Source organism: Lagenorhynchus albirostris, chromosome 4 (genome assembly GCF_949774975.1).
Source record: "Lagenorhynchus albirostris chromosome 4, mLagAlb1.1, whole genome shotgun sequence".
Classification (NCBI taxonomy): domain Eukaryota; kingdom Metazoa; phylum Chordata; class Mammalia; order Artiodactyla; family Delphinidae; genus Lagenorhynchus; species Lagenorhynchus albirostris.
Window position 1 is genome coordinate 3,636,067 of NC_083098.1, and position 23,296 is coordinate 3,659,362.

Consider the following 23,296-nt stretch of genomic DNA (forward strand, 5'->3'; position numbering starts at 1 on the left):
ATTTATCCAAGATCAAACAGTTAAAAAGCAGTAGAGCTGGGATCTGCACTCAGAGTTGTCTGACTCTAAACGTATATAATTACCTCAGCTGTAAAATGGGGATCATATTACAATACCTACTCTTCATGAGGACTAAATGAGTCAATACCTAGAAAGCACTTAGTATCTGGCCCATAGTAAAAATTCAATAAAATGTTGGCCATTTGTATTTTAATTACAGGATGCTGCCTCTCAGCTCATCTTGCCATCTCCCTGTTTTCTCTCTTCCCCCAAATAGACCCTCCTCTTCCTGCGTTCCCTTTTTCGTTCACTGCCATAACCGTTTCCCCAGCCACCCCCAGAGGGGCACATCAGAGCTGCCTTGGGCTTTCACATCTCCTCCACCCGCCCACATTCTGTTGGTTGCCAAGCCTCGTGGAACCTTTCTCTAAACGACCTCACCATCCCCGTCTCTCACCCGCGCGCCCATCGGTGTGATTATTCCAGTTTTACTTAACGTGCCTTTCTTCTTCGGGCTCTCCTTTCTCCGCTCTGCCCGCTCAGCGAACAGTTTTCAACAGCTGTTAGGTGCCATGCATTCCTTCTATCACAGAGATTTAATTATATCGCTTCCTTACTTAACAATTGGAAACAACGCTTCGTCGCCTACAGAACTAAGCACAAAACCTTCGTCGGGAATTCGAAACACTGCACCACCCGGCCCCTGTACTGCATCCCAGTCTCACCTCCTGTCACACCCCAAACCAGCGCCCTGTGCTTCAGCCGCGCGGCGGGCTTCCCTCTGCACACCAGAAAGGCTCACTCCTCCGAGCCTTTTTAATGGTATGATGGCTTTTATGTAAATAATGAAAGATTCATACATATAATAGGTTGGGATACTCATATTTTTTCACAAGTAGGATACATACAAAACTTAAAGGAAAGAAATTGACGGGGGTGGGGGGAAGAGAGATTCAGCTGTTCATTTTACTCCTTTGTGTATTGTCTGAATTTTCCAACCAAACACATCTATTAGTTCCATTTATATTTTTTAACATCTTTATTGGAGTATAATTGCTTTACAATGGTGTGTTAGTTTCTGCTGTATAACAAAGTGAATCAGCTACAGGTATACATATATCCCCATATCTCCTCCCTCTTGCGTCTCCCTCCCTCCCACCCTCCCTATCCCACCCCTCTAGGCGGTCACAAAGCACCGAGCTGATGTCCCTGTGCTATGCGGCTGCTTCCCACTAGCTATCTATTTTACGTTTGGGAGTGTATATATGTCCATGCCACTCTCTCACTTCGTCCCAGCTTACCCTTCCCCCTCCCTGTGTCCTCAAGTCCATTCTCTACATCTGCGTCTCTATTCCTGTCCTGCCCCTAGGTTCTTCAGAACCTTTTTGTTTTTTTTGATTCCATATATATGTGTGTTAGCATACGGTATTTGTTTTTCTCTTTCTGACTTCACTCTGTAGGACAGACTCTTCTTATGGATGGGATCGCTTCCCTGGTTCCACCTCCAGGCTCACCTTTTGATTTCCTACCCAGCCTTAAAAATGCAGCTCAAGCTACCCCTCCTACAGAACATTCCTGATTGGCTATCATCTGACCTTCAACACTGTTAACACATTGTTTACTCCTACTTTACTTGGCGTCTTCCTGAAAGGGAAGGAACCCTGTCGTACTTTTTTGGGTCTTCAGTGTCTAGCAGAGCTCCGGACATAGAACACGTTTCCAGTCGAGTTTGCTTGCTTCTCTCAAGGTACCCAAAGATGGTCAGTTGTTACCTCAAGGCAGAGAGCCTGTGACTGCATGGGTTGGAGGGTTTGCAGAGAGGTGGGATTGAGTTCAAGTTCACACTCTCTTTTGCTAGTTGAATTTTTTAAACTGTGAGCTTGTAATTTTTTTTTTATAACAAAAGATGTCTAAATGCTGCTTAAAAACTGTTGGTTGTTTGGAAAATGATCAAAATTTTCCTAGCAGACCGGACAACACAGAAATAGGGTCAGAAGATAAAACAGACTCCAGCACCGAGTTAGGACTCGGTGGCTGGGACTTGCTTATATAACTGTCTAAAAGCGATGGGACAAACTGAACTTCGATGTTGACACTTGTGTCAGAAAACATACTCTGGGTGGCTGGAGAGCAGCCCTTCGAGGGCAGTGCTCTGCTGGGTCTTCTAGGTTCCCACCTTTTTGTGTGAGCTGGGCCCGCAGGAGACTCCAGGGCAGCCACCTGGATTCACGACCCAACAGTCTTGTCCAGGAGCAAAGCTTTTTCTACTGTTTGGACATCTGGGTTCCCTCTGGTTGAGTGAAGATTGTTCTAATAAGTGGTAAAATTACTGTCTTTTGGATTCCAAAGTTAAGGAAACAAATCGCTAACTAAGCCCCAGTGAGTCGGTCTGGTTGCCTTATACATACCGGGCGACAGTTATTCACTAGAGTTTCAATAGAGAAAGATGTGGAAACTTCCCTGCTGGGCTCAGCATTCTCCTTGCAGCATCGTAAAGTGATGTAACCCTGTGCATTTCTAGCCTGTGAAGAGGCCTGGGGCTGTATCCGTATAGCGACTTAAAAGCACCACTACTTATTTCCCCAGCAAGCTAGTTCCCCTAAATGTTTGCTTTCTTGCAGGGTCATTGATTTCTGCTCTTTCCATTTCCGGAAGTACTCAAAAGCCATTGATGGCTCAATGGAAACTTCTGAGAAACACATTCTGAAACCATTTGGCAGGATCCTTGCTTTCTTGGAGAACAGGCCTTCTATAGAACATTTGCAGGAAAATAAGACCCCAATTTTTTAAAGATCTCTGCATTTACGGTATAGTCCACACCTAAAGTCAGAATCCGCCAAGGATACAATTAGGGCTTTCATGATGCTTAAAACTGTTTTTCTCTTCTGAACTGGCCTTCTGCATTGATGGAGTGGGTGTTACTGCTGACACTGGCAGCCACATATGTCCAATGATTTCAGAGACAGACAACAGCCAGAGACCAGGGTTCCTCCCGAGCACACAGTCGGGAGAGGTCGTATAAAGCATCATCCCCGGAGCCTTCTCAAGAGAACTTATCTTGGAGGGGCGGGGCCACAGAGGCGGACCTGGGGAGACTGGGGCGGCTGCAGGTCGGTGTTAGCTGTGTCATCATTCAGTTACGTCAGACCTCATTTCTTACCCATTGACCTTCCTTCTCTCCCTGCCCTAGAGAATCATACGTGATGCCCTAGAGAATCATGCGTGAGGACGTTGCATCTCACTTTCAAAAGACACCGTCTTAATCCTCGGGTAACAATGACTGGATCCTGGATCAGCAGCTGTCATGGAGATGATTAAAAAGCATGAAATTATCTTGATGGTTCATGTTTGGACAAAGTGAGTGCACGACTATATTTAGCAATTTTTAAAATATAAGTTTTAATGCAACTGGAATTTATCCTAGGTTGTTTGTTGCCCAAGAGATTCTTGTTGAGTGGAAAGAGAAAGAGACTTATTTAAAAAGCTAATTCTTGGGCTTCTCTGGTGGCGCAGTGGTTGCGAGTCCGCCTGCCGATGCAGGGGACACGGGTTCGTGCCCCGGTCCAGGAAGATCCTACATGCCGTGGAGCGGCTGGGCCCGTGAGCCATGGCCGCTGAGCCTGCGCGTCCGGAGCCTGTGCTCCGCAACGGGAGAGGCCGCAACAGTGAGAAGCCCGCATACAGCAAAAAAAAAAAAAAGAAAAGCTAATTCTTAGTAATTCATACCCAAAGCTGCCTATAAAGACTTGTCTACAAGATGCTGACCTTCCTTCTGTAATGTGCAGTCTTCAAGATGCTGGGAAAATCAAGGTTCTACCTCTGAGTGATAACCAGTTTACAATAAAGGTCCAAGGTTAAATGTAACTGAGTGATTAGGACAATGTGTGGAGATGTACAGCCTCAAAGATGCAGAAGCCGCCTGCATGACTGGTCAAGTCTTCAGACAACAAGAGTCTGAACCCGAGTTTTTTGAACAGAGATTAGTATGTGTTCATCCGTGTCCCAGGTCCCTGGAGACCACGCAGAAGGCTAACAGCATATGTAAGATAGACACATGGCACGGGACCAAAACATCAGTGCATGAATCCACAATTGCTTATTTACCTCTGTACCTGTCAACAGCTACTAAGAAGTTATTTGATTGCAATGCACTTCCAATGTTAATCATTCATGATGAAATGCAGAAGAACATTTTTTTTTTTTTTTTTGCGGTACGCGAGCCTCTCACCGCTGTGGCCTCTCCCGTTGCGGAGCACAGGCTCCGGACGCGCAGGCTCAGCGGCCACGGCTCACGGGCCCAGCCGCTCCGCGGCATGTGGGATCTTCCCGGACCGGGGCACGAACCCGCGTCCCCTGCATCGGCAGGCGGACTCTCAACCACTGTGCCACCAGGGAAGCCCAGAAGAACATTTTTATGCCTGTTTGAATCTTCAATCTTGTTTAGTAGTTCTCTCCTTGCCCAAATAACAAAAATGCCTACGATCAGTTTTACACCGTTAACAATTCGAAAACAAACTTATTAAATGGGTCTGCATATCTATGGGCACAAACTATTTTGCAAAGTAGATAGAATTATTTATATTTATAAACAAAACTGTGTGATTCACATTAGCATGAAACATACCACCTCAAGGATGAAAATGAAATTGCTCCCCAAAGAAGTGTTGGGGAAAACACAAGAGATGCATCCCCAAATTGCCACCGTCCACCATTAACTATTTCAGACATAAGAACATTGCTTGAATGCTATTTTTAAAAGACAGAAAGAGATAACTAAATGTAAGAATATTTATTTTTCCTTTAAGTAGAAAAAAACCCACTCTCTTGGGCTCTCTTCAAGGAGGAGAGCATCTAAGGCTTGTGCAGTTCTGTAAAATTACACACACCATATGCTTCAGACCTCAAATTGTGATTATTTTGATTTGATTTATTGCTTTTACTCCATAGGAAACACAACCGCTTTATTTGAAAGACTTGTTAAATATCCTACCACTTGGCTGGAGTAAAGAATTTATTGGAACAAGAGAGGTCTTGCATGACCCTCAGCGGACAAACACTTCTTCATTGCTTTGCCAGCTTGTCTTCCCCGAGCTCCAGAATGTGGAGCTCACGGCTGGTTGCACTTGTGGATGTCAGCTGGGCTTCCAGTCACCCGGGCCATGCCGTCAAAATCAAACATGCTGTCTTCCTGTGCCTAATAACACACTCCACAAGGTTCATGTTGCCAAGAGTTGTTCCACAACGTGGACCTACACAGAGGAGTTTACTGATTTTCGTTCAGTATTTTAAATGATTTATATGAAATGACTATCACTTGTGCTCACTCAGAGGCAGCTGTCCAAAAGCTTTCAGCAATGCAGCGTGTTAGACTGTCTGGGGTCACCTGTGAGGAATGTTGAATGGAATTCCTGATGTTGCTGGAGATGTGGGCGATTTTCTGTAGGACATCCAGGAAGTCCTGCCAGTTTCAGCAGCACGGGGCGTCTCTCCATGCTGGTGCTTCCTGGGTGACACTTGTTTTTTTTTGCATCCAGATCAGAAAACCACAAGGGGAAGAAAGGGCAGCAACATGTGCTTCAGCTGTGTGGCAGCAATCCTGGGGAAGGCTGGTAGGGAGAATATAACAGTATTGACTCAATTTAGTCTTGGACATGCTTATCTATCCAGATGGTGAAGCCTGACCTTCATTAACTAAGGATAAAGTTGATAGAATTTCATCTTAGTTCCTTTGGAATCCAAGGATATAGAAAATTAGACAAAATGGTTAAAAGAGCCTCAAGGACCCATCACCATCTTCAAACGCTATCAATTTATAGCCAGTCTTATTGAATCTCTATCTTACTAATCCTCCCTCCGCCAAGACATCGACTCTCAAAGATATAAAAACTCTTTTTGCTAACATCATCACAATGCCATTATTTCTCCTAAAATTTTAATACTTTCACCAAATATTCAGCATTCAAGATTCTGGCTAGCTCATCAATGTTATGACTTTTTTATCAGCCTGTTTGTTAGAAACAGAAGACATGTAAGCTTCACACCTGTAATTGCTTAAGGCTTTCACGTTTCCTTTAGTTCATAGGTTCTCTCCATCTCTATTCTCCTCTACCTCCCCCTCCTCTTCCTCGTCTTTCTCCTTCTCATTATTTGTTGAAGAAACACAATTTCTATAAAGATGGTGTTTCCATTTGTCCTATGAAATTTCCCACATCTGACCTCTCCAAGTCGTCATTTAACATTTTCCGCCATCATCTTATTTCCTGTACAGTGTTGGTTGGATTTAGAGGCTTGATCTAAGTCAGGCTGGGTTTTGGGGGCAAGACCACCGCGTTAGTTTGCTAGGGTTGCCATCACACAGTGCTGCAGACAGGCGGCTGAAGAGCGGAAATGTAGCATCCACCATTACAGAGGCTGGAAGTCCGAGATCTAGGGGTCAGCAGGGCTGGTTTCTCCCGAGGCCGCTCTCCTTGGTGTGTGGACGGCTGTCTTCTCCCTGTGTCTTCACATGGTCTTTTCTCTGTGTGTGTCTGTGTTCAAACCTCCTCTTCTTATAAAGACACCAGTCAGATTGGATTAGGGCCAACCTAATGGCCTCATTTTAATTTAATCACCTCTTTGAAGACACTTTCTCCAAATGCAGTCACATTCTGAGGTACTGGGGGGTTAGGACTTCAACACAGGAATTTCGGGAGTGAACAAGTCAGTCCATAATAACTTTCCAGGTAGTTGTGTGCCCTTCCATCAAGACGTATATACAATATCAGATCGTTTGTCTTTTTGTGGGTTTGGCAGTCGCTCATGATCAATATCTAGATTCATTCACTTGAGTTTGCAAAGTGGTGATAGCCTAATTCTGTTGTTACTTCTTTATGTATTAGCTAGATTCCTTTTTTCTTTCTTTTTTTTAAGTTGTTTCATCTTCTCTTTGGTTTGCAGTGGTACAGTTTGTATTAGAAAGGCAGAATTAATATTTGATCCTTTTCGTTTATTTACTCGTTTTCAAAATAATAGGTTGGTTCATTGGAATCCTCCAATGCGATCAGTTTGTTGAGGCTTTTTAACTGACACTGTGAACTCACGGATGTTCACGTCTGTATGTATGAAGGTGTGATGTATATTAATCCACTGCAGTTATTACCTTTCCCTCAAGTTGTCCTATGTTTGGCCAGTGGGAGTCTCTGCAAGCTTGGCTTGCAAGTCCCTCAGACAGGACTGCGGCAGTCCTGGAGAGCTCCCTTATCTGGTACGGCATGATGTACCAGGCTCATGTTTTCCATTTCCTCTCCAGATCCGAGAAGCTCTGGTTCCTTTTAGTGGAAAAGGTGCTTGAAGAGCAGAATCTGAGCACTAGGGGAGCTCACGGCTACTGAGTTGATTTCTACATCTAGACCTTTACAGTGAGTCGAACTATGAACCAGGTGTACGTAAACATCCAGCATCATACATATGTGTACATATATAATCCCAATCAAATTCAGGGTTTGCTTTATCTTAACATCTGTCTTTCCTCTTTCCCACTCCAAGAATCCTGGCCTCAACCACAGCAGGAATGATTGAATAAGAACCCCACGTTGCTGTCCATTTGCTTTCACACACGACACGCGCACAGCAGAGTCAGACTCGCACAGTTAACACGCCCACCAAGCTTTCTGCAGCTCTTTCTGTCCTTAGATTTGTACTCAAATCACTGTGCTTTACGATCCCTGGGAATATTTCCTCCCTGTGGGTTAAACCATCAACTGGGTACATATTTAGGGTTTTTTGTTTTTCATTTTATATTTAAATACATTTATTTTATAAATAAGAACTCAGATATGAGGTGCACGTCTTGTATGTCTTACGTAAGGTGAGACACGCACATGGTTTCAAAGCCAAACCAAGCGTGGCGTCAGCAGTGCTCTCCTGTTTCTCTCGTCGCCCTGTGTGTCTAAGCCAGAGGAAGGGCTGGCTTTGTGTGGTGGCGGATTTGGAGGAGGAGGTGATGCCTGAATCGTGTCTTACTGAACAGCTGTAAAGAGGGACTCCGATTCTGGGAGAATCTGTCTCGAAGGCCTTAGGGAAGAAAACATTTGTTCTGCCACCCGCCATGTAATTCTTCTTTGAATTTTAATGCGTTAGCCTTTAGGCTGCGAGACAGAAAACAGCCGCTGTGTTCTGTTTAAACTCGGCCATCTTTCTACTTTGCCGTACAGGCTAGAAATGAGAAGGTTTTGTCAAATATATGGTTATGCGCTCCAAAGTAGTTTGTCTGGATCTGTGAAGTTCCATCTCGTGATAACATCTTGGAATCTAAATATAGCAGTATTATCTAAAATAGATAAGCAACAAGGATGTATTGTACAGCACAGGGAAATTCAGCCATTATCTTGTAATAACTTTAAATGGAGTATAATCAATAAAATTTTGAATTACTTTGCTATACACCTGAAACTAATGTAATACTGTATATCAACTATACGTCAATAAAACAATAAAGCATAGTGTAAAACAAGAAAGATAAGTATATTTTTTAAAAGAAAACAAATACGGGAGTTTTAATGGAAACAAAATTAATTAATTAATATAACTGTCCTAGAAGCCAACTTCCACCCATCCTTCAAGCTCAGGGGACCTTATGGAGCCTTCCTGATGTCGCCCCAAAGTTTAGATTCCCCGACATCTGTTTCCATGACACCCACTAGAATACTCCTATTGTAACAGGCATTGCACTTAGTTGTTACACTTTAAGTAAGTATCTAAAACACAAAGCATGGTGCCAGGCACAGTTTAATATTTCTATCACTGCATCCAAATATACTCTAGTATGATTATTCATTTAGGTGTCTCTTTCCCCCAGCTACTCGATAAGCTTTCTGGGGGCAGGAACTGTGTCTTCGTTCCTCGGGGCCACACTTGTTCACAGTTTGGATGGAATAAAGAACAGAAGAGATACTATTGGACACAGAATTAGAATAATAGAGGCTAAACCCAGTATCCTCTTGAGGATCATATTATAAGGACGAGGCCACCTTTGAAAGTGATGGATAGCATCCTCGTAAACTCCCAACGCCGCTGAACGCTACCGTCTGACCTCTGTACCCTCAGAGCATAAAACATGATGTGACCACTGCAGCATATTCTATACACGTGGTGGCGAATCCTACAGTCATTTTGAGACTTCCTTAAACTGGGGAAAGAAGCTACCCTCCTGTGTGTCAGATCCATTCCGGATGCCTTACACGCTCACACTTCATCCTCAAGACAGCCCCACGAGACAGGTGTTACTGTTTCCCCTTTTACCGCGAACTGAGGTCCGAGAGCATCTACGTTTCACAAGATGGAGGAATTCTGCCCAACTCTGTCAGCTGCAGAAAACCTGGCATTATGAGCAGGCTTAAAAGAACAAGTGAAAGAAATAGTGAAAAGCAGAGAGAATGGTAAATAGTGCACATCAAATGGACTGTGTGGTTATTGTTCTTCGCTTCATCTGGTCATGTGGACAGATGGAGGCCACATGACATCACTGATCTTTTGTAAACCGCTTCCATAGATGTTGGTAATGAGGTAAGAGATACAGGGGCCTCGGGTTAACCTGCTGCAGCCAGTTTCATGCTGACCCTTTGAGATAAACTATCAACAGGAACGACACGCCCTGATTGGGTGAAAGACAAAGCAGCCCACCGCAGTCTCCTCATTCTTGTGGTCAAGAGGACTTCCCAGCCTGACACATGCGCAGAAGGGGTCCCAAGTCATCCTCTAGTAATCTGGGCTGCGTTGTAATATCATTATAATACCATTAGCATTGCGGTTTTGACCCCCTCCCCCCATGGGTTTCACTTGGACGCTCACGGGAAAGATTCAAAACGGTGCCTGGTGGAAGCCCAAATAAGGAATTGCAGATGATGTGATCATAGGGGAAGGAAAGGGGAGTCACCCTCATCTAAACCCCATATTAACAACCTAAGCTGCCCCTATGAGGTGCACCTCACTCTGCAAGTTTGTCCCTGTGCGCTCCCACACGTACTGTGCTTCTAATAAATGCTGGGCCTGCTTTGCAATCTTGGTGTCTTTGCTGAACTCTTTCTTCAGAGAAGACAAGGACCGAGTTTCAGCAAAAACAGTAATATAAGCATGTTCAAAACGACCACGGTTGGGGCATGTTTATGGCTTTGAAAAACTGAATCTAAGATAGCGAAATAAAACATTCCAAACACCTGTAACACATCTTGTCCTTGTTTTTCTGCAGTCTTTTTGTCTTTGCCTGGGCCTAACATCTGTATTGGATTGCAGGCCGTGCTTGGATTTCAAGACCATAACCTATTCCTTTAGGACCAGCAGCTGTTCTTTCGGAGACCCCGTCTCCTGAAACGGGCCCTAAGAGCTACCGTTCTGACATCCGAAATGCTGAGAAAGGGAAGATCATAGGCCAGTGAATTGCGAGTGCCTCTTTCTTACACACTTCAGGCTTCGGTAGTTTTCGGAAGTTCCACAGAGGGTACTTTGCCGCGAAGGGCCCCGTTCTGACATGAACTGAATTTTCCCCACCTGGACATCAAGTGATCGCCCAGGAAGTTTTCTTCTCAAGAATAACAGCACTGACTCTTCTTTCCCTGGCTTTCCTTTCAATAACAGCTGCATCGTATCCTTCTGCTATAAATGCTCCATCCTGGGATGAGGAATATCTACTCAATCAACAAGAAACATTTACGCGCAGCCTGTGTGTCTCCATGTGGTACCTCCTACAACGAACGATCAGTCAGACATTAGGCTGTTTCTGTCCTGTCTCTCCTGATGGAATATGAGGAAGGCAGGAATTATCTGCCTTGTTCACTCCTGAATCCCTGGGCCTAGCACGGTGCCTGGCATGCAGCTGGCAGTTGGATATTTACTGAAAGAATAAATGGGCCTCCGCTATCTGTGTGGCACCGCAACAGTGACCAGCACGGGAGCTCTGCGCTGACCCTACTGCACCTGAGCTTCCTGAGAGCCCTCGCCCGACACTACAATGATGGAGAGGTGGCTGGGGAAGGAGGCTGGGGGTGGGTGGGTCCAGGGGAGGAAGTACAAAGGCAGCTTTTAGGTAACTAGCCAAAAGGAGGAACAGGTGCTGATGATCTCAAAAAATACAATGGAATACTACCCAGCCATTAAAAAGAGTGATATAATGCCATTTGCAGCAATTACGCCAATTGCAGAGATTATCATACTAAGTGAAGTAAGTCAGACAGAGAAAGACAAATACCATATGATATCACTTATATGTGGAATCTAAAATATGACACAGGGCTTCCCTGGTGGCGCAGTGGTTGAGAGTCCTCCTGCCGAAGCAGGGGACATGGGTTCGTGCCCTGGTCCAGGAAGGTCCCACATGCCGCGGAGCGGCTGGGCCCATGAGCCATGGCCGCTGAGCCTGCGCATCCGGAGCCTGTGCTCCACAACGGGAGAGGCCACAACGGTGAGAGGCCACATACCAAAAATAATAATAAATAATAAAATATGACACAAACGAACTTATCTACAAAACAGAAACAGACTCACAGACATAGAGAATGGACTTCTGTTTGCCAAGAGGGAGGTAGGTAGGGGAGGGATGGCCTGGGAGTTTGGGGTTAGCAGTTGTAAACTATTGTATAGAGAATGGATAAACAACAAGGTCCTACTCTACAGCACAGGGAACTATATTCAATACCCTGTGATAAAACATAATAGAAAAGAATATGAAAAAGAATGTACATATGTGTATAACTGAATCACTTTGCTGTACAGCAGAAACTACCACAACATTCTAAATCAACTATACTTCAATAAAATAAATTTCTGAAAAAATTGTAACATTTTGCTCCTTAAGGTTCACTGAAATCCCCCCAAAGTGCCAGTCACCAACGGCCTTAAAAATAGAAAGTTGTCAAGATTTATGGACGTTTTGAGGAAAACAACTCCAAGAAAAAAGCAGGCATTTATGTACCGGTATATTTTTAAATAGTGGCTGTCATTAAGTCTGTGCTAGTTCAACAACTGGCTTTGGCAGTATTTCATTATGAAATAAAACAGGCAATTTTCTACACAACCCTTAACTAATGCCCAATACAGTTACACCTTCTACCTTTCTGAATAAACAGAAAGCCCAGTTTATTCAGGTCAGTGCTTATTTCTTTAGTACTGAAAGCCCTAGTTTTAGAAATATTTTCAACTTAGGACCCTAACTACTAAAACTCTAGTTGACTGAGTTTCCATTTCTCCCACTTTATAATTAATTTTCAATTTTATCAAGATAAAATGCTCGTACATAATGCAGTAATAATTTTTTTCCATTTTAATGCAATCATTTAGGTACATGTACATATAACTAGTACTAAAGTGAATACTGTGAAGATTACTCTATATAAGTACACCTGTAACATATAATATTGTACAGCAACTATACTTCAACAAAATATGTAAATAATAAATAAATAAATAGTACTAAAATGCTTATAATTAAAAATACTCCCTGTCTCTCCCTGCTCCCTGTCCCAACATTCTCTTCTCCAAAGTACCCACTTTTAGCTCATTTGCTTCTTCTGGAACTTCACCCAATATCTGTACACAGTAAATGCCCCCTGGAGAGATCCCACTTGCCCTGTTCCTCCCCTGGGCCCCTGTACAGCCACATTCCTGCTTCTCTCCATTACCATTTTGGGAATCCCCTTTGCCTGTCACCTTTGTTAGTTCTCTTGTTTCTTGGATCATATTCCTTTCTCTTTCCCGGATTTCCCCCTATTGTCTTGCTAGATAATATTCTCCAGTTGCTTCTTAGGAAAAAATGCATTTTTTTGAGTACATACATACATGAAAATGTCTCTTTTCAACCTTCCCACTTGATAGTTGGGTTGGGTATAGAATTCCGGGTTGAAAGTCACTTTCTGGCAGACAGGGAGGTCATTGGCAAGTGTCTTCCAGAGCCCAGTATTGCTGTCAGGAAGTGTGATGCCTTATTGACTCTGGATCCTTTATATATGTCCTAGTTTTCCTCTGGAGGGCTTAACAGTAGGCTTCATCCCAGCAGTGAGATTTCACAGTGACATGCCTTGACACAGTTGTTTTGTTGTTGTGGTCATTTTGCTTTGGTGGAGACTTCCAACCTGGAAATTCATGTTATTCCCTTCTGAGAAATTTTCTCATTGATTTTCTTTCTTCTGTTTTCTCTGATCTCTTCTGAGGTCTCCTATTAGTCAGATATTAGACTAATTTAATTTTAATTGATTTCTTACTTTACTATTTTTCACTTTCTTCTTTTCTGTCTCTTGGACTTTTTGTTCTACTTTTGTAAGATTAACTCAACTACATAGCATGAAATTTCTCTCCTATACTGAATCTCTATACTGATTTTTTTGCTAACAATATAATAGGAATTGTAATAAATGCATTTTGTTACATTATTTCAATGTACTTCATTTATTTAACTAATTGATAATGTTTATTAACAGAGTGGCCTGATTTGGTCAAGATACCTTCAGGTTAGCCTCTTGTCCAAGTGATCAGTTCCATTAGCTTCCTGTTTCACTCTCAAAAGTGTCCTATTTTGGGTGATAAAATATATGGTCACACTATTTACTGAGCACTTAGTTTGTACCAAGTGCTGTTCTAAGTGCTGTATGTGTAACAACACATCTGTACAACAACCAGGCGGAGTAGATTCTAATCATTTTACAGATTGGGAACCTGAGGCATAAATCCTTTAAGTAACTCATCCAAGGTGTCACAGCTACCAGGTGGTAAAGTGGGGACTTGAATGCGGGAAGTCTGCTTCAGAGCCTTGCACTTTTTTTTCTTTATCAACTATATTTGTTTGTTTGTTTAATATTCGTATTTATTTATTTATTATTGAGGTATGGTTGATTTATAATATCATGTTAGTTTCAGGTGTACAGCACAGTTTTATACATATATGTATGTATACATATATATTTATATTCTTTTCCAGATTCTTTTCCCTTATAGGTTATTACATAATATTGAGTATAGTTCCCTGTGCTGTAGAGTCGGTTCCTGTTGGTTTTCTATTGTATATATAGTAGTGTGTATCTGTTAATCCTAACCTACTAATATATCCCTCCCCCACTTCCCCCTTTGGTAACCATAAGTTTGTTTTCTGTGTTTGTGAGTCTATTTCTGTTTTGTATATAAGTTCGTTTGTATCATTTTTTTTAGATCCCACATATAAGTGATATCATAGGATATTTGTCTTTGTCTGGCTTAATTCACTTAGTATAATAATCTCTAGGTTCACCCACGTTGCTTCAAATGGCATTATTTCATTCTTTTTTTATGGCTGAGTTATATTCTATTGTATATATGTACCACATCTCTTAACCACTATAGATCCCACTTCATCACTGCTTACACTCCCTTATTTGGGAGATATTAGGTTATTTCTGAATTTGTATTACTGCAAACACTTTGGGGACTCCTTTCTAGGTAAACCTTTCTTTACCTCCTTCATTATTTTCCTGGAGGATAAATTCCTAGTGAAACCAGCTGTCTTGATTCTCAATTCACACTCTTTAGACTGTGCCGTGCTGTGCACCTCCTGAGGATAGGAACTGGCTAACAAACCACTTGATTATGAAAAGGCAGAAAACAAGAAAGCAGACTAGGAGAGCCAACACTCTGAAAAGAGCTGTGATCCCCAAGTCAATGAAAAGTCAGGGGAGGCTGTAGTTCATTCTGATTTTTAAAACTCGTAGTGCTCTCCTCTGCACGGCTGACACCTAGTCTGATCACTGTCACCTTAGAATCTGCAGCCTCCTTGACACCCACACCCTGACCCCCACCATCTACTGACAATGGCTGTCCATGGGAACCTGAACCAGTCCTTAAGACGTTAGTCCCAAGACAAATCTATACATCGGCAAATGAGTGGCAAAGAGGCAACTTTGTAGTGACATTAGGGCAGAGTCATATCGGCAGCTCCTTTCTGGAAGGAGGTTTGCCTGCGAATGATTGTTGATTTTATAATCTCAGCAAGACTTTCATTTGCATGGATAACAAGGTTACCCAGGTAGGCAGCCATCGATTTTCCTAAAATGCTCCTTCTAAATCCAGCTTACATTTCATCTCTCTCAGGAAGTCCTCATGACTTGAAGTTATCCAGCTTTTCCAGCCTGAGCTATACCAATCTGTGCCATTCGGAGTACAAGAAGAACTGGGATCTGTCTTTTACACCGATTCAGCAAACATGTACTGAGTACCCGTGTATGCCACGCTCTGTGTTAAACGTAAGGAAGAGAAAAGGAAAGCAAGATACTTCCATGCCCCACAATTTTCAATAATGTGTAACTTCTACAGATTTCACTTACTCCTTAAACAAAACAAAAAGCCCTGCCCATTCACTATCTGCAGTGCGTTCTCTTATAATTTGACTCTTTTAATTTGACTGTAAACTGTTCTCCCATCTCCTATCTGTGCTTTTTATTCTTCTTATTGAAATTAAGCATACTGTTTGTATATATTGGAAAACACCCAACTGCAAACAGAAGAGACCGCGTAAAAATGAGTTAATCATCAGGTCACGTGTCTAGAGAAACTTCTGTATTTAAAGCAAGAGAATGTTTCCTTTAATTCAGAAGAAAACCCACACCCAGTGACTGCAATCATTCTCCATCAATGGATATTGCATTGAAATCTGTTTACATCTCTCTGTCTTGAGAGTCTGTCAGCTACTTGACAGCAAGGACCCTGTTTATTAATTAAGGTCTTCATCTCAAGTCTGTTGAAGTATATCTTTACTGGTCTTTAAGATGCAATAAACAGGAGAACACACCACTGATTTAATAACAGCTTTACATGGGAAGAGAAAAAGAGGCCCTACATCTATAAACAATTATTATAAAACACATCCTGATTTCAAGAAAGTTAAATTTTAAAAGTATGCCCCAGAATGGAGGAAATCCTGTCATTGTCTTTGACTGGACTTCTGGTCTCGAAAACAAGGTGGACTCTTGCCTCTATTAAGTCAATGGACAAAAATTCTTTAGTGTTGGTTGTATTGACTCAACTCATCCTCGTCTTCCTCCAGTGCTTTTTCTGAGACCGCTGATAACTTCCAAATATTTGTCTGTTATTGTTTTCTGGGATTTCCATTTCCTCGTATGGAACCCTCCTCTGAATTCTTTGCTGGCTTTTCCAGCCTCCTGCTGTCCTCAGGGTCCTGCCTCTGAGGCTCTGCGGTCCTTCACTCACCTTGTCCTCTGTGTGGGCGCCCCGGCCCCCCAGGCTCCTCCCCTTCCTCTCTCGGTCCTCATGAGTGGTGCTCAGCCCTGGCTAATCATCAGAATCAAGGGCTTGGAGAGCCCTTGGAAAAGGTCCAAGCCCAGGTCCCAACCCAGACCCACAGCGTCAGTCAAGCTGGACCGATATATCAGCTCTGTGTGTTCATGCACCTTAGCCTCCGAGGCTCAATTCCTTCACCTGCACAATTACGCTATGCTGAAATCTACTGCATCCCATCGCCGAGTACGTTCCTGCTCCCCATCGTCACAGCAAACATCATCTCCTTTCTCTTTATTTAAAGCCTGCATGTCTTTGAAAGCTCAGCTCAAATCCTTCCCTTCTCACAGACTCCATCATCACAATTTATTCTGGATTGCTTACAAAGCACACTGAAAACTCAAGAGGGACCTGTTGACAACGAAACTGTCTCCTGGCTCAGCTTCCTACAACTGTCTTGTCACTTTTCAATTGTTTTCTCCACACAGCACTCCAACATTCCAAGGGATCTTTTTAAAGAAATTGGATTACGTTGCTTTCTATTTTAAATCTTCCAATGAATTCTCTTTGTTCTCAGGTTAAAATTCAAACCTTCTAACCTGGCCACAAGGTTCTACAAAATCTCACCTTCATCTTGCTCCCCTCCCATTGCCACCCTGGTCCTAACCAGATACATTCTTTCCATCCTCTGAGCCCTGTTCAGGCCGTTCCCTGGGCCAGGAATGATCTTATATTCACCTTCCCAAGCCAACTTAATAATTACTTCTTGGGTGAACGCTTCTCTGACCTTCAGTCCAGGTCGATGTCCCTGGTAAAACCTTCTCTTTCCATCCCATAAACACTCTTTGTAATGAAATGTTTTATCATGAACTGGACGGAATAGGGCAGGATATTAACTTTTCTTTAATATACCACTATATTGTTTTATTTGTTGCCATAAGCATGCATTATATCTGTCATTTAAAAAATTATTTAAAAGCATGAAAGACAGTATGACATAGTTGTTCAATGTCTCTCCCCTTCCCTAGAATACAAATTCCAAGAAGGGCATATACCGGGCTTGTCTTGTTCAGCACTGTGGCTGCAGGATCTAGCAGTGCTTTGAACACAGGAGGCGCTAGATTTATAGAGTGAATGCAGTTGACTGAGAGGACAGAACATGAAAACGGTCGGGGAGGCTAAGCACGAAACTTGCCCAGGATGGAGATGGCCCTCGGTCCAGCTGAGAGAACGCAAGCAGGTGGGCACACCTGGGCCTGCCAGAGTCAGCATTCTCTTCCAGATCCTCTCCCCAGCCTGAAGGTGGGGCCTGGAAGGCTTTCAAGCAGCAGCTGTGCTTAGTCTCGAGAGGGCAGCGTTCAGGTTACTGGCACCTGACTAGTTAGAAACAGGACCCGAGCCAGAGGCTGTGGGCAAATCTGATTTTTAACTTTATATTTAAATTTTTTATATTTAAAAATTTGTAACTTTTCTAATTGTATTTAATTTTTTAAACTTTTCTACTTATCATTTTCTAATTACATTTAAATTTTTAAAACTTTTCTAGTTATAATTTTCTAATTATAATTATCTTCATTAGGAATTTAGTACTCACCATATGCAGCTTGGTTTCATAATTTTGATCTATATATTTATCTACAGTTTCCCAACTGAATCCACAACTCCCTCGGTACAAGGTCTTTCTCATAAACATTTTGCATCGTCATGACTTGGTACAATCCATGTCATATTCCCTACAAGTGAATGTAGCCAACATTCTTTCATCCAAGGAAAATGCTCAAAGTGTCAATATTCCTCAGATTCTTTCCAACAAGTTTTTTATGCTTAAATAAGTCGAGCAGATGTTCACACTTGTATCACCAATGCTTGTTGAAGTTACTGTGATTTTCAATGGCCTTTCATTATTTTTGTTGTTTTTGCTTAGAAATATTTGATAGGGTATTTGTAAATAGGTGCTTGCAATGTTATTTGAACAAATGAAGTGGAATATTTAAATGAGAACATGTGCTTTGCATGCTATAATTGTAACTATTTCTCCATGGCTTTAAACATAGGACATGCTTTGTAAGTTGCAGGAATTGTGCAATGATATCTTTTGTTGTCCTGGATCGTATCGTAGTAACTAATACACATTTGACATGGGGTTTATGGTCTTGTCTCTTTTTGGTGCAGCTTATGTTGTGGTGATATAGCAGAAACAGACTAAAAGCCACTAATTTTGTCCATGCTAATAACGGGAATCTTCAATGATTAAAAAGGAGGTGAAGTCGGCTCCAGAAACCCTGACCTGCAAAAGTCTAAGGAGAACAAAGACATTATTGAATCTGCAGTCTTTAAGAGCAATGCTGATTGATCCCTTTCTTAGAAATCTGAATTATATGTTCCATCTAGATGACACGCCTAGGTTTTGCTTTTCCCGTAATTGAACATACCTTGCACTAGGCATGTTTAATTTAGGTTACCAGCTGCTTTAAGAGAGTGTCAATTCAAGCCATGCTGTGACTTCAGTAGGGCTACGTTTATTAACCAGCATGACCCGTTATGGTGGTTTCTAGGCCAACAGCATGAAATGAGGGTTTTTAAATTTTTATTTTTTTATTTACTTTTTAAATTATTTTTATTTGTTTGTGGCTGCGTTGGGTCTTTGTTGCTGCGCATGGGCTTTCTTTAGATGCGGCGAGCAGAGGCTACTCTTCGTTGCGGCGCGTGGGCTTCTTGTTGCGGAGCATGGGCTCTAGGTGCTCAAGTTTCAGTAGTTGTGGCGCGTGGGCTCAGTAGTTATGGTACACGGGCTTAGTTGCTCCGTGGCATGTGGGATCTTCCCAGACCAGGGCTCGAACCCATGTTCCCTGCATTGGCAGGCAGATTCTTAACCACTGTGCCAACAGGGAAGTCTCATAAGGGTTTTTTTTTAAACCAAAAAAATTATATTCTTATTCTTCCACAAAAAGATTTACATAGTTAAAGCTACCGGACCCATCCAGTGGCTGTTCTTAACAGGCTGGTTCCTTTTTCTCCACTGTGCTCTCACCATGCTTACCCCACCTCTTTCCTCCCCTTAATGAAAACCTAGTAGATAGTGAACATTTTGTTTATGAGGAATAAAAATTCATAATTATACAAAGAAACCTATAGGACATAAAAAGTGTTAAAATATTAACCCTATTCCTAATTTAGGAAGGAAACACATTAATTAATTGATGTAAAATGTATTAGTATGTGCTTACCATGGGTTCTGGTATCTGTGGCTTAGTTTCTCAACAGCAGCTTGACTGAACTCTTCATACTGTAAAAGGAAGAACATGAATTAAGTCCCCTGATTCCAATGTCACTGGGCACAAACATGTCTGAGAGTCTGGGTTCCTGGTCAAAAAGGAGGTCAGGTTGAGCAATTAAACAGGAAATGCTAAGTTCAGTTGAAAGAAGATGGTCTTTTGATTTTTGAACTGAGAGGAAAAGGCATAAGAGGTAAAATAACTCTGAGCCTCTGTGCTTTCCCTTCCCTCTCTGTCAAAGGACAGGTGCTGGGTCCCAAGAAGAGTGTCATCCCCAATCTCTAAGCTCCTAATGATTCTGTGTCTACACCAGCAGGCATGCAAAACCACAATTCAGCATTTAGATTCAAACAGCTCAGCTCTTTCCACTTCACCTGGCCCTCACAGAATTAGGAAATGTGGTGGCTAGAGCACAGGAAAGAGCCGGGTGACAGACAGCCTGTGGTGCAGTCTAGCTCTGAATGCTCCTTTCAGAAAGCATCACAGAACATCGATAAAATATTTGGTTGTCTAGAACTCGTTCTCACATGAAAACATATCCCCGTGCCCTTCCCTGTGCATAGAAATTCTCTCTCATAACTGAATAGATGACTATAAACTGGCCTCTTTGCCCCAGGAACTGTCAATGGAGGACACATTTTATGCATAAACATGGGAAATGGGGGTGTCAAATTTATACTGAAAAGGTTTGGGGCCTTAATCATTTCTCGATTTTCCATACTAGGGTTGGGAAACAGTGATAAGGATTATCGAAAGTACTTCAGTTTTGTCTATTTTTTTTAAATTAATTAATTAATTTATTTTTGGCTGTGTTGGGTCTTCATTTCTGTGCGAGGGCTTTCTCTAGTTGCGACAAGCGGGGGCCACTCTTCATCGCGGTGCGCGGGCCTCTCACTATCGCGGCCTCTCTTGTTGTGGAGCACAGGCTCCAGAGGCGCAGGCTCAGTAGTTGTGCCTCATGGGCCCAGTTGCTCCGCGGCATCTGGGATCCTCCCAGACCAGGGCTCGAACCCGTGTCCCCTGCATTAGCAGGCAGATCCTCAACCACTGCGCCACCAGGGAAGCCCTTCACTTCAGTTTTGGAATGCATTTTTACATTGATGCAGGATGCTATATTCGTAACATCAAAAAGTAGCAAACTCAAATGAGGCAACTGACAAGGGATAAATTTCCAAAATATACAAACAGCTCATATAGCTGAATATCAAAAAAACAACCAACCCAATAGAAAATTGGGCAGAAGACCTAAATAAACATTTATCCAAAGAAGACATACAGATGGCCAACAGGCACATGAAAAGATGCTCAAAATCACTAATTATTAGAGAAATACAAATGAAAACTACAATGAGGTACCACCTCACACCAGTCAGAATGGCCATCATTAAAAAGTCTATAAATAACGAATGCTGGAGAGGGTGTGGAGAAAAGGGAACCTCCTGCACTGCTGGTGGGAATGTAAATTGATACAGCCACCATGGAGAACAGTATGGAGGTTCCTTAAAAAACTGAAAATAGAGTTACCATATGACCCAGCAATCCCACTCCTGGGCATATATCTGGAGAAAAACATAATTCGAAAAGATAAATGCACCCCAGTGTTCATAGCAGCACTATTCACAGTAGCCAAGACATGGAAACCCCCTAAGTGACCACTGACAGATGATAAAGAAGATGTGGTGTATATATACAAAGGAATAGTACTCAACCATAATGAAATAATGCCATTTGCAGCAATAAGGATGGACCTAGAGATGATCATACTAAGTGAAGTAAGCCAGACAGAGAAAGACAAATATCATATGATATCACTTACATGTGGAATCTGAAAAACAAAAAAAAGATTGTTTTCAACTAGCGAAAATAATCATAACTTGAAATTGGATATTCCCTATTAAGCAACCTTTAAATAAGTCTAGGTATTAATTTAAAGGGATATGTCTGGTAATTACATTCAGGTACTGTGAATGTGACACAATTTCTGAAATGAGCTGTTAAATTTGAGTTAAATTAATCACAGACATTGGGGCCCATTCTAGTTAACAATGAAAATCATTGCTTAAAAATGTCAGTTTTAATCCCAAATCACCTCTAGTCTAGAACTCCCATCACTGAGGAATCCTCTTGCTTTCTTGCTATACTTAGCTCAGGAAGTTTTCCCTAATATATCCAATTTGACTTTCCTTACTAGAAAGGACCGTTTTCCATCTCTGTAACGATGAGGTCTTTCTCGCCAGCAGAATGAGTACAATGGCAATGCGTTTCAAGAATGTGTGGACACTAGAGTTTCTCTTCGCCATCCTCCTCCTTTGTAACATAGAGCTCTTAGTACCAAACATTGGAGTGGAAAATCCCCTAAGGCTACCTTTTCTTATGCTAATGTAATTTTTTCTTCACTTGCTTCCATTTGCAAAATATTACTGTTAACCGCTTAGGTGTCTTTCTTCCCACAGCCAGTGAGAAGCATTCTCATTGCTGGCGTTGGGTCACCAAATTGCATAATGCTGCCTATTCTAGACTGGAACTATTGAAGGGAGAAAGGGGGGCTTCAAGCCTTTGTGTACATGGCGCATTTGAAGCATTCATTTTATATTCAGAGTAGGAGTAGAAACAAAACAGTTCTCTCTGAAAAATGTCAGTGCTCAAGGCATGGATTCTGTGATGCATTTTTCTCACTAAAAAACAAAAATTGAACAGTGCAGAGGCTCATACTTCATTTTATGCCACATTATATGTGAACCTGAGTTGAGTACCAACATGAATTATATCCTGGTCTCCCTTTTTTTTTTTTTTTTTTTACTGCACTGTTTATTTAACTTGCATTAGTACGTCAACTTTCAGCAACCAGACTAAACATTAAGTTTCATGAGTTCCTTGACTCTGGCCCCAGTATGTGTTTTCTGTGGAGTATCCAGATAATGAGAAACATATTCCATTATGTTTCTAATGTGCTTATCATAACATAATTTAAAAATCCAGGACTTCCGTGGTGGCGCAGTGGTTAAGAATCCACCTGCCAATGCAGGGGACATGGGTTCAATCCCTGGTCCGGGAAGATCCCACATGCCGCGGAGCAACGAAGCCCGTGCGCCACAACTGCTGAGCCTGGGCTCTAGAGCTTGTGAGCCACAACTACTGAGCCCGCATGCTGCAACTACTGAAGCCCACGTGCCTGGAGCCTGTGCTCCGCAACGAGAAGCCACCAATGAGAAGCCTATGCACCGCAGTGAAGAGTCCCCCCACTCACTGCAACTAGAGAGAAAGCCCGTGTGCAGCAACGAAGACCCAACGCAGCCAAAAAATAAAAAAACAATAAAGTGAGCTAAAAAAAATCCATTAGGCAAGAAAATACAGTATATAGAGACATTAATAATACTAGATCCCATTTCTTGAGACTGTACTAGAGTCTGTACTAGATACTAGGCTAAGTGCTTTACACACATCTCACCTAATCCATTTAACAACACAAAAGTTATTGTTATTATCCCTGTGGAAGACAGAATTCTAAAGACCCCCAAGATTCTCACTCCTTGGTATATACACCTTCTCCCAGATATTCAACCAAATACTAGGTACTGCTGTGAAGGGATTTTGCAGATGTAATTAAGATCCCAAATCAGTTGACTGTAAGAAAGGGAGATTATCCTCAGTGGCCCAAACCTCATCAGGTGAGCTCTTGAAAGGATCTGGGCTCTTCCAGGCAAAGGGGATTTGAAGCATGACAGGGATTTGGACGTGAGGGAGAACGTCTGTTGCTGGCTTTAAAGATGGAGGGCACCACAGCTACGGTATGT

The 23,296-nt window shown here is 42.3% G+C and overlaps 1 protein-coding gene and 1 long non-coding RNA gene across 19 annotated transcripts in view; one reads left to right on the forward strand and one right to left on the reverse strand.

Moving 5' to 3' along the window:
- The window catches only part of LOC132519618 (uncharacterized), a 28,895-nt gene extending 13,641 nt beyond the window's left edge, over positions 1-15,254 (forward strand). The window contains exons 4-5 of one of the 2 annotated variants that reach the window (XR_009540213.1): positions 3,191-3,357; positions 15,085-15,254. This is a non-coding gene — a long non-coding RNA (uncharacterized LOC132519618). Of the gene's footprint in view, positions 1-3,190; positions 3,358-4,947; positions 8,473-15,084 lie in introns of those variants that run through there. The other variant, XR_009540212.1, reaches the window with a different exon arrangement.
- The window catches only part of SPMIP2 (sperm microtubule inner protein 2), a 160,916-nt gene that overhangs the window by 23,732 nt on the left and 113,888 nt on the right, over positions 1-23,296 (reverse strand). For 14 of the 17 annotated variants that reach the window (XR_009540206.1, XR_009540199.1, XR_009540207.1 and 11 more), the window contains one exon: positions 19,455-19,513. Coding sequence is in view for 8 of the 17 variants with exons in the window: in XM_060147522.1 (XP_060003505.1) it covers positions 19,455-19,513 (59 nt within the window). In the remaining 9 variants the exon portion in view is untranslated. Of the gene's footprint in view, positions 1-4,887; positions 5,607-7,813; positions 8,309-15,074; positions 15,226-19,454; positions 19,514-23,296 lie in introns of those variants that run through there. The other 3 variants (XR_009540202.1, XR_009540200.1, XR_009540203.1) reach the window with 3 other exon arrangements.